The following is a 12,111-nucleotide window of genomic DNA, read 5'->3' on the forward strand; positions in this document are numbered from 1 at the left end:
CACCTCACGTGATTGTGGGAAACCGCCTAAATGTTCCGTGCATGACACTGCTGAGCTGGAAGAGATACAACACTAAAATCAGAAAACACGTGTCGTTTAAAATAGTAGTACTTGCTGCATCGATGTAAATCATTCTGAAGTTGTCTCAACTCTCAGAAATCAAATATTCACGGATTAGCTGCTGGCGGAAACCCACTGAGAGCTTTTAACGAACTGTAACGCAATTTGTTTTCTTAAAGATCGTGGCCAGAATTTACGTTTATGTAGGTATGTCAGTACTACATCATCAGACAGCTGTATTCTGCTATATGTGTGCAAAACTTAATCCCTTATATGTATCATGTTACGCAAAGACCAGTACTAAATTCTGACTCATTACCGTCTCTCGAGAAATAATTGCTGTTGAACAGGAAGTGATACGAGTAACGTACCTTGTTATAAAAAAATGTCAGATTTGTTAATTGATTAATAAATTAGTGTTGCTAAACGACGTTCACGGGTAATTTGTGATGTTTCTAGTTTTCGTGCGAGTGTTTCACTTCGTCCTTAAATTTTAACAAACTGAGAATCTGAAACTTCCTGGCAGATTAAAACTGTTTGTCCGACCGAGACTCGAACTCGGGACCTTTGCCTTTCGTGGCCAAGTGCTCTACCATCTGAGCTACCGAAGGACGACTCATGCCCGGTCCTCACAGCTTTACTTCTGCCAGAATCTCGTCTCCTACCTTCCAAATTTTACAGAAGCTCTCCTGCGAACCTTGCAGAACTAGCACTCCTGAAAGAAAGGATACTGCGGAGACATGGCTTAGCCACAGCCGGGGGACATTTCCAGAATGAGATTTTCACTCTGCAGACTGAAAATCTCATTCTGGAAACTGAGAATGTGTTAGTATATTTGTCTCAGATTAGAGTACTTTCAAAATTCTTAGTGTGTAATAAGTTGACGCAGTAGTTTACGTCGCCTGCCCTGTAATTAATGTTACTTTTCCGATAAGCTGTTTCCTTCTTGTGAGTCCAAATAGTTCTAGAAGTATACTTCCAGTTCGTATTAGGGTTCGCGTGGATAGACTGCGGCAACTCTGGAGTTCGCTAACGACGGTTGCAGTCTGAATATTTGGTATATTTCACTTCATTGTTCGTACTCAGATCTGGACTTTCCGTTATAATAATGCATCATACGTTGCAGTTATCTGTAATAAAGCAACACGTGAAAAAAGCTGCACAAACATCCGATCATAACTTGATACGATTTCAAATAGGTTCTTAGAAAGCTAAATGTGGAGGAACCTAAAATTGTTCTCCTCAGAAAACGTCCAAAACTAGTTCGTATTGCTAGAATATTAATGACTCTCAGCTGGAATCAGTCAACTCATACAAATTTCTGGATATAATAATTTGTATACACTACTGGCCATTAAAATTGCTACATCTAGAAGAAATGCAGATGATGAACGGGTATTCATTCGACAAATATATAATGATAGAACTGACGTGTGATTACATTTTCATGCAGTTTGGGTGTATAGATCCGAAGAAATCAGTACCCAGAACAACCACCTCTGGTCGTAATAACGGCCTTGATACGCCTGGGCATTGAGTCAGACAGAGCTTGGATGACGTGTACAGGTACAGCTGCCCATGCAGCTTCAACACGATACCACAGTTCAGTAAGAGTAGTGACTGGCGTATTGTGACGAACCAGTTGCTCGGCCACCATTGACCAGACGTTTTCAGTTGGTGAGAGATCTGAAGAATGTGCTGGCCAGGGCAGCAGTCGAACATTTTCTGTATCCAGAAAGGCCCGTACAGGACTTGCAACATGAGGTCGTGCATTATCCTGCTGAAATGTAGGGTTTCTCAGGGATCGACTGAAGGGTAGAGCCACGGGTCGTAACACATCTGAAATGTAACGTCCACTGTTCAAAGTGCCGTCAATGCGAACAAGAGGTGATTGAGACGTGTAACAAGTGGCACCCCATACCATCACGCCGGGTGATACACCAGTATGGCGATGACGAATACGCGCTTCCCATGTGCTTTCACCGCGATGTCGCCAAACACGGATGCGACCATCATGATGCTGTAAACAGAACCTGGATTCATTCTTACAACCAGGTTCGTCGTTGAGTACACCATCGCAGGCGTACCTGTCTGTGATGACGCGTCAAAGGCGACTGCAGCCATCGTCTCCGAGCTGATAGTCCATGCTGCTGCAAACGTCGTCGAACTCTTCGTGCAGATGGGGGTCGTCTTGCAAACGTCCCAATCTGTTGTCTCAGGGATCCAGATTTGGTAGAACGATACGTTACAGCCATGTGGATAAGATGCCTGTCATCTCGACTGCTAGTGATATGTGGTCGTTGGGATTCAGCATGGCGTTCCGTACTACCCTCCTGAACCCAACGATTCCATATTCTACTAACAGTCACTAGATCTCGACCAACGCGAGCAGCAATGTCGCGATACGATAAGCCACAATGTCGATAGGCTTCAATCCGACCTTTATCAAAGTCGGAAACGTGATAGTACGCATTCCTCCTCCTTACACGAGGCATCACAACAACGTTTCACCAGACAACGGCGGTCAACTTCTGTTTGTGTGTGAGAAATCGGTTGGAAACTTTCCTCATGTCGGCACGTTGTAAGTGTCGCCAACGGCGCCAATCTTGTGTGAATGCTCTGGAAAGCTAATCGTTTGAATATGACAGCATCTTCTTCCTGTCGGTGAAGTTTCGCGTCTGTAGTACGTCATCTTCGTGGTGTAGCAATTTTAATGGCCAGTAGTGTAAAATAACTTCTCAAAATATACGGCTGTTTGGCGGTTTTTCTTGGTAAATATTTGATCCACAGTGGATTGACAGAGATTCTATAATTCTGTCCCGAAGTTCGGCCCCCGAAGCGAGGCAGGTAGAATAGTGCAAGCGATTAATTTTATATTTGGGCCCGGGACGCCATAGTGGTCACACAGGGCTGGTGACTTTACTGGACACATTCTGCAGCGTGGCTGCGCCATCTTGGCGACAGCTGCACCGTTAGCAATGAGACCACCTCGACGCATCGTTTAGTTCCCCTACATCCTAAGAGCTGGCTAAATATGGCAGAGTGGCTCGCCGTGATTGCTATACAGTCCTGAGCGGTGGAGCCGTGGACGCAGGAGTAGACCACAACGTCCGCCGCAGATGGCAGGGATCTCAATTCCCACGACCGGACTCCGACCAAACCGGTAGTGCTGGCGACCACTCTTCAGGCACTCGACACCACCTCTGATCTCGCGGAAGCCCTAATGGCCGCAATTCAGTCGTCTCCATTGCGCTCGCTCTGGCATCACCATCTTCAAGACTTACGACGGCGGGTCGTCGTTTCGCTGGATTCCAACACTAATACGCGATAACTGAAGTCGCACGACTCTTGTTTTCACGAGTCTGAGAACTGGAATCTTCGAAGAGAGCGAGGCAATACTGACGAGGAAGGACCCTGGAGATACTAAAAGGTATCAGATAGATTATATAAGGGTAAGACAGAGATTTAGGAACCAGGATTTAAATTGTAAGACATTTCCAGGGGCAGATGTGGACTCTGACCACAATCTATTGGTTATGACCTGTAGATTAAAACTGAAGAAACTGCAAAAAGGTGGGAATTTAAGGAGATGGGACCTGGATAAACTGAAAGAACCAGAGGTTGTACAGAGTTTCAGGGAGAGCATAAGAGAACAATTGACAGGAATGAGGGAAAGAAATACAGTAGAAGAAGAATGGGTAGCTTTGAGGGATAAAGTAGTGAAGGCAGCAGAGGATCAAGTAGGTAAAAAGACGAGGGCTAGTAGAAATCCTTGGGTAACAGAAGAAATATGGAATTTAATTGATGAAAGGAGAAAATATAAAAATGCAATAAATGAACCCGGCAAAAAGGAATACGAACGTCTCAAAAATGAGATCGATAGGAAGTGCAAAATGGCTAAGCAGGCATGGTTAGAGGACAAATGTAAGGATATAGAGGATTATCTCACCACGGGTAAGATAGATACTACCTATAGTAAAATTAAAGAGACCTTTGGAGATAAGAGAACCACTTGTATGAACATCAAGAGCTCAGATGGAAACCCAGTTCTAAGCAAAGAAGGGAAAGCAGAAAGGTGGAAGGAGTATATAGAAGGTCTATACAAGGGCGATGTCCTTGAGGACAATATTATGGAAATGAAAGAGGATGTAGATAAAGATGAAATGGGAGATACGATACTGCGTGAAGAGTTTGACAGAGCACTGAAAGACCTGAGTCGAACTAAGGCCCCCGGAGTAGACAACATTCCGTTGGAACTACTGACGGCCTTGGGAGAGCCAGTCCTGACAAAACTCTACCACCTGGTGAGCAAGATGTATGAAACAGGCGAAATACCCTCAGACTTCAAGAAGAATATAATAATTCCAATCCCAAAGAAAGCAGGTGTTGACAGATGTGAAATTACCGAACTATCAGTTTAATAAGTCACAGCTGCAAAATACTAACGCGAATTCTTTAGAGACGAATGGAAAAACTGATAGAAGCCGACCTCGGCGAAGATCAGTTTGGATTCCGCAGAAATATTGAAACACATGAGGCAATACTGACCCTACGACTTATCTTAGAAAATACATTAAAGAAAGGCAAACCTACATTTCTAGCATTTCTAGACTTAGAGAAAGCTTTTGACAATGTTGACTGGAATACTCTCTATCAAATTCTAAAGATGGCAGGGGTAAAATACAGGGAGCGAAAGGCTATTTACAATTTGTACAGAAACCAGATGGCAGTTACAAGAGTCGAGGGACATGAAAGGAAAGCAGTGGTTGGGAAGGGAGTGAGACAGGGTTGTAGCCTCTCATCGGTGTTATTCAATCTGTATATTGAGCAAGCAGTAAAGGAAACAAAAGAAAAATTCGGGGTAGGTATTAAAATTCATGGAGAAGAAATAAAAATTTTGAGGTTCGCCGATGACATTGTAATTCTGTCAGAGACAGCAAAGGACTTGGAAGAGCAGTTGAATGGAATGGACAGTGTCTTGAGAGGAGTATATAAGATGAACATCAATAAAAGCAAAACGAGGATAATGGAATGTAGTCGAATTAAGTCGGGTGATGCCGAGGGAATTAGATTAGGAAATGAGACACTTAAAGTAGTAAAAGTGTTTTGCTATTTGGGGAGCAAGATAACTGATGATGGTCGAAGTAGAGCGGATATAAAATGTAGACTGGCAATGGCAAGGAAAACGTTACTGAGGAAGAGAAATTTGTTAACATCGAGTATAGATTTAAGTGTCAGTAAGACTTTTCTGAAAGTATTAGTATGGAGTGTAGCCATGTATGGAAGTGAAACATGGACGATGAATAGTTTGGACATTTGAAATGTGGTGCTACAGAAGAATGCTGAAGATTAGATGGGTAGATAGCATAACTAATGAGGAAGTATTGAATAGGATTGGGGAGAAGATAAGTTTGTGGCACAACTTGACTAGAAGAAGGGACATGATCTGAGACATCAAGGGATCACCAATTTAGTATTGGAGGGCAGCGTGGAGGGTAAAAATCGTAGAGGGAGACCAAGAGATGAATACACCAAGCAGATTCAGAAGGATGTAGGTTGCAGTAGGTACTGGGAGATGAAGAACAGGATAGAGTAGCATGGAGAGCTGCATCAAACCAGTCTCAGGACTGAAGACCACAGCAACAACAACATGCATAAAGACAACATGTTTGCGTTTACGGAACACGATGTATCAGTGAGTGAACGGATTGACATATTTTACAGACAGTTTCCGCTTTTTGTTCTTTTCTCTTTGCAGTGTTCTGAACTTTCCTTCTCAACTTTGGAAAGTGAAAGACTTTATTGTATTGATATGAGCCGGCCACTGTGGCCGAGCGTTTCTAGGCACTTCAGTCCGCAACCGCGCTGCTTCTACGGCCGCAGGTTCGAATCCTGCTCCTGGCATGGATGTGTGTGATGTCCTTAGGTTAGTTAGGTTTAAGCAGTTCTAAGTCTAGGGGACTAATGACCGCAGATGGTAGGTCCCATAATGCTTAGAGCCATTTGAACCATGTTGTATTGATATGACTGCATAGGTTTTCCCGGTCTGATTATTCTTGGTACTCTCCCTCTCCACAGGTTTGTTGCCGGATACTAAAATCAACATGACTGTATGTTTCGGCGGTCCACCTATACGCCATCTACAGGAGAGCACTGCTGCTGCTACTCCTGAGTGCCGCTGAAAGAAGTTTCGAGAACATACCTTCACCGAGGAATCAATCAGTATATTGCTCCCTCCCACGTATATTTCGCGAAGAGACCATGAGGATAAAATCAGAGAGATTAGAGCCCACACAGAGGCATACCGACAATCCTTGTTTCCACGAACTATACGAGACCGGAATAGAAGCAAGAACCGATAGAGGTACTCAAGGTACCCTCCGCCACACACCGTCAGGTGGCTTGTGGAGTATGGATGTAGATGTAGATGTAGATGATGAAACTGATACAAAGGCTGGAAATCGTCATCCTATATAGGCACCGTACCGTACACAGAGCTTGCGCTACCCTCCACAGTTACTCCTCCGCAAGATCTGTCTGGCTGAGTCACTACTGGTAGAACACTGGCGCCAACGATATATTTTCAAACACTAGGGCCAACTGCAACAAAGGACCTTGTGTTTTGATGCGAGACGTGGAACACTGTATTATCTCTCATCAAAATACAGCGTACTTTGGTGTGTCCGGCCCTAGTGTTTGAAGATATATCGTTGGATCCAGTGTTCCAATAAAGGCGGCTCAGCCAGACCAATCTTGAGGGGGTGGCAGCAACTGTGGCGGGTGGTGCATGCACCGTGTACGGTACGGAAGCTATATAGGACGACGATCTGCAGCCTTGCCATTAGGTTTCAACAGAACTCAGCAGCAGCTTCCTCCTCTAGATGGTGGATCCCCGAAATATAGAGTTACGATGGTTTTAGAATCCTGCAGCAGACTCGAGGACACTACCGCTTTGCTGTATGGTTAGCTTCCTGCTGACCAGAGCGCTGTTGCTGTTCCTCAGGCTGTCCCTGGAGCGGGCCGAGCGGCTGCTGACGGAGGTGGAGATGGCGTCGCGGCGCCTGGAGACGCTGTGCGACGCCCGGCGGGAGCGGCTCCGGGACCTGGCCAGGCTGCGGGCTCTCCAGCACGAGAGCGAGCAGGTACTGTGCCTCTCTCTCTCTGTCCAAGCGCCGCGCCTGCACAGTAGAAATGCTCACACGACAAACACGTCGCCGTAACCACGAGTGGGATATAGCCAAGGGAGATAATACACTTTTGATCTATTTTACGTATTATGACCTTCAGTATCATCTTTGCTGCTGACGCCGCCACCTCATCACGAATATTTTGTTCGAAAGATGGTTCAAACGGCACCGGACACCAAGAATAAATAAAAAGCAATATGAACTCTTAGAAGATTAATCTTTAACACTTTCTCGACAGGCGTAGGACTGGTGTAACGGTAGTTACGCGGACGGCGCCTGAGTTTTATCTATGCAGTGCGTGAACCTTCTTACAACGGAACCTCCCCATTGCACAGCCCCCCCCCCTCCCTCAGATTTAGTTATAAGTTGACACAGTGGATAGGCCTTGCAAAACTGAGCACAGATCAATCGAGAAAACAGGAGGAAGTTGTATGGAAGTATGAAAAAAATAAGCAAAATATACAAACGTAGTAGTCCATGCGCAAGATAGGCAACATCAAGGATAATGTGAGTTCAGGAGCGCAGAGGTCCCACGGTTAGCGTGAGCAGCTGCGAAATGAGAGGTCCTTGGTTCAAGTCTTTCCTCGAGTGAAAAGTTTAATTTTTTATTTTCAGACAATTATTATCTGTCCGTCCGTCCGACCGATGCGAGGTAACTGCGCCGTAGTATGGGGACGCTACACCTAAACAAACATCAAAACTGTTGCATTCATTTGTTGCAGTTTATGTGACAAACTCTTATGTTTTCATCACTTTTTTGGGAGTGATTATCACATTTACAAGAAAACTTAATTCTTGAAAGGTAGAAGAATCTTTTTACCCATTCGCCAAGTGTACAAGTTAGGTTGGTCGACAACATATTCCTATCATGTGACGCTCATGCTGTCATCAGTGTCGTTTAGAATACATCAGACGTGTTTTACTGTGGAGGAATCGGTTGACCTATGGCCTTGCGATCAAATGTTTTCGGTTCCCATTGGAGAGGCACGTCCTTTCGTCTACTAATCGCACGGTTTTGCGGTGCGGTCGCAAAACACAGACTCTAAACTTATTACAGTGAACAGAGACGTCAATGAACGAACGGACGGATCATAACTTTCCGAAAATAAAGAAAGTAAACTTTTTACTCGAGGCAAGACTTGAACCAAAGACCTCTCGGTCCGCAGCTGCTCACGCTAACCACGGGACCACGGCGCTCCTGAGCCCACACTGTCCTTGATGTCGCATATCTTGCTCATGGACTACACAGTTTGTATATATTGCTTTTTTTTCCATAGTTCCACACAACTTCTTCCTGTTTTCTCGATTGATCTGTGTTCGGTTTTTCAAGGCCTATCCACTGTGCTAACTTATAACTAAATCTGAGAGGGGTGCGATGGGGAGGTTCCCTTGTTAGCTCCCATTGAGCTTCCTTCCGCCCATCGATAACAATGCAGACAGCAGAAGAAAACACCTCGGCGTTGTATTCGAATTCTGACCTATCTGTACTAGAACACAGCGCCTCGTACGTTGCTGCTTCGTGTTACGTCCTCACTGTTTCCGTCTGTCAGAAAGAGAAAGAAGGTAAGAACGTCCTGGTGGTGTACAAATTGTGGTCAGCTCTTTGTATGCTTGCATGTTTCAAAACATATGATACTCAGGCAAATTATGTGCAAGAACGGCGTGTACAAATCTCTTTTCCGGAATAAAAGCATGGTTCAGTAAAACTGTTTGTGTATCTGCTAATCTTCTGTCTCACCATCTACCTATACAAATAGTTAAAACAGGATTCATCGTTTCAAATGACACATCACACTAATGTATTGCACTTACTTTGCGTGACTCGAAAAAAGTTTAAAAACTGACAAGGCCCATCGTGAATACAACAAGGATTAGTAATCACATAGGAACCGGGGTTCGGAAACGCAACGAGAGGGCGGTTCCATCACGTGTTGCCTGGCATTGTCGGAGACTTTAATTGGGCCGTACATTCTCCCGAGGCCGAACTAATGGTCGCACGTATCTCGCATTCCAGCGACAGATTTTGCCGGACGTGCTGAATGATGTTCCCATGCCTATACGTAGCCGCATTCGGTTTCAGCAAGATGAAGCTCCAGCACATAACAGGAAACAAGTGAGGGCACACCTGGAGGCAGCCTTTCCAGGGCCCTGGAATGGTCGTGATGGGCTAGTCGAACGGCCACCACGATCACACTATCTGTCCCCAATTTCCTGTAGGGCTATCTGAAGGCCTAGTTGGATAGATCAGAAAGATACTTGAATTGCACTCCCGGTTCAGTGGAAATGACGTCACTGTACACGTCCGAAAATTAAAGATGATGAATTACTTGAAAGTTTCGGATCTCGTAAATTTTATACGAGTTTCGTCTATCTATGGCAACAGTAATGTCAGCGTTGAAGATGTGTTCAACATATTGTAGAAGATTGGCAGCTAATCACTGGTTTCCTCAGAACACTGCTTTGTAATCAGCACAATTTGGTAGAAAGGCAAATATTTGGAATGCATTTAGTGTTGCTTATTGTGGGGGATGCTGGAATCGAGGACTGAATATTAGTGTTTCAACACAGTTGTATTATTTTTTTTTTTATTTGCGCCACTGGATGGTATGAACTGGTTCCCAATCATTGAAACACTGAATAAAGAAATTGACTGAATGAATGTCGGCAAACTGGATTCCTTAATGGAGACGTAGCGCCAGGAAATGCAGAATCTGTTAACCAGTTCTTACGAGTGATCTCGTAAATCAAGTCACACATTATTATAACAGTCCAACTAAATACTGACCGCTGCACTACACTTCAAAATGACACAGATACATGACACTAATTTTGCCATCAAGTCTTTGTAAACAACGGTCCGAACGTTGTACCAATCGTCCAGTTTCCTCGACATTAGAAATCCACTCCTCGGTCCCAGAGCCATTCGATAACCGCTGCTATAACGTCCTCGACGTTGCAGAAACTCTCACCCACCAGATGTTCCTTCTCGATTGCCTGGACGTGTCCTCAGTCGTCGGTGTCGATGGCCTACCTTGCCGATCGGCAACATGCAAATTATAGTGACCGTGGTAATTGGTTGGCATCATTTCACTACTTCTGGACCCAACACTGCATTTGGTTCGTATACTGCCAGAATTTAATGCTGAATCTGCGTACAATTTAGACGTTTCGCCCGGAGAAGTAGTACTGTCCCCTGAACTTCAACTTCGGATTAGATTTCCAGTTGCCGCGGCATTTCAGTCCCACACTGTGGTGCACCTGTTACGGTACCGCAGCGGGAAGAACTGCCTCTGGAACATTTTGCTCTCTTCTGATAATGTGACACTTCTGATGGACCTCGGTCTTAGCTTCATGGGACGACATGTTTAACTTAATAATGGAAGCTGAATAAATGAATTAAAATTTTAGTCACGGCGGGGGAAGACCCGGGTTCGAGTCCCGGTCGTGGCAAAAATTTTAATCCATTTATTCAGCTTCCATCATTATCGTATATAATGATGAGACTTAAATGGCGCGGGGAAGATTTAATTATAAGATGTTTAACTTAATTTCTGAATTCCCTACGGACGTATTAGTAGCTATAAATAATTATATAAAGCCGCACGGGATTAGCCGAGTGGTCAAGGGCGCTGCAGTCATGGACTGTGCGGCTGGTCCCGGCGGAGGTTCGAGTCCTCCCTCGAGCATGGGTGTGTGTGTGTTTGTTCATAGGATACTTTAGGTTAAGTAGTGTGTAAGCTTAGGAACTGATGACTATAGCAGTTAAGTCCCATAAGATTTCACACACTTTTGAACATTTGAATTATATAACGTTCCCAGTGTCTTTTAGTTCCATTTGGTTGCTACTGGCACGTTTCTGGTCATACGGGACTCATCCTGCAATTTTGACTTTGTTCACGTAGTTGTTGTTAATACTTCTTGCACTTACTTGGCCTTCTTTAAGGCGCGGCTTATTAAGTTCCAAGTCCGCCCGATGGCTGAATCGGCAGCGTGATGGACTGTCGTCCTACGGGCCCGGGTTCGATTCCCACATGGGTCGGGGATTTTCTCGGCACAGGGACTGGGTGTTGTGTTGTCTTCACCATCATTTCATCCCCATCCGGTGCGCAGGTCGTCCAGTGTGGCGTCGAATGTAATAAGACCTGCACCAACGCGGGCGCTACGGTCGCAGGTTCGACTCCTGCCTCAGGCATGGATGTGTGTGATGTCCTTAGGTCAGTTAGGTTTAAGTAGTTCTACGTTCTAGGGGACTGATGACCTCAGAAGTTAAGTCCCATAGTGCTCATAGCCATTTGAACCAATCAATGACCGTCATTATGTCGTTGTCCGTCACCCCAAATGCAGACAATTTTTCTCGAACTTCCACGGGAGTGCTTTCCACGACCCGCCTCGCAGCTAAGCCAAGAGAGAAGAAGGTTTCCTGTTTGAACCAGTGAATATTTCTGAACAGTTGAACGGAACACATCAATTTCGAGAAGACGTGACTCAACATATTACCAGCGGGGCGCAGAAGGCCTCTGATTAATTAAAAAAAATCAGAAAAAGGAAGAATTTGTTTTGTTTGTAATGATAGCCCTAACCTTGAATTCCTTTATTTCCCCTGGTATATAGGCAGCTCTCTGTGGTAGGTTGAGTCAGGAGCTAACACCTGAAGTGGACCAGATTTTTTTGTTATAGCATGAAAAGTGGCGGTGGCACTTAGTTTTTATTTGTTTATTATTATTATTATTTTGTAGTTTCATTTTCCTAAGGGGCTTTAAAATCGAAAAAGGAAAAAAAAAGAAAATGAAAAAAGAGGAGCTGTGAAAACTTGAAACATTATTCGAAGAAAAAAAAATAGCGGAAGCTGGATTGTGACAAATGA

At 44.5% G+C, this 12,111-nt stretch overlaps 1 protein-coding gene across 1 annotated transcript in view; it reads left to right on the forward strand.

Annotated features, from left to right (window-relative positions):
• Positions 1-12,111, forward strand: part of LOC126267894 (puratrophin-1-like) — a 1,105,633-nt gene that overhangs the window by 611,931 nt on the left and 481,591 nt on the right. Inside the window, exon 9 of the mRNA XM_049973204.1 lies at positions 7,064-7,202. Within this exon, the coding sequence (XP_049829161.1) occupies positions 7,064-7,202 (139 nt within the window). The remainder of the gene's footprint in view (positions 1-7,063; positions 7,203-12,111) is intronic.

This window comes from Schistocerca gregaria, chromosome 4, assembly GCF_023897955.1.
Source record: "Schistocerca gregaria isolate iqSchGreg1 chromosome 4, iqSchGreg1.2, whole genome shotgun sequence".
Classification (NCBI taxonomy): Eukaryota; Metazoa; Arthropoda; class Insecta; order Orthoptera; family Acrididae; genus Schistocerca; species Schistocerca gregaria.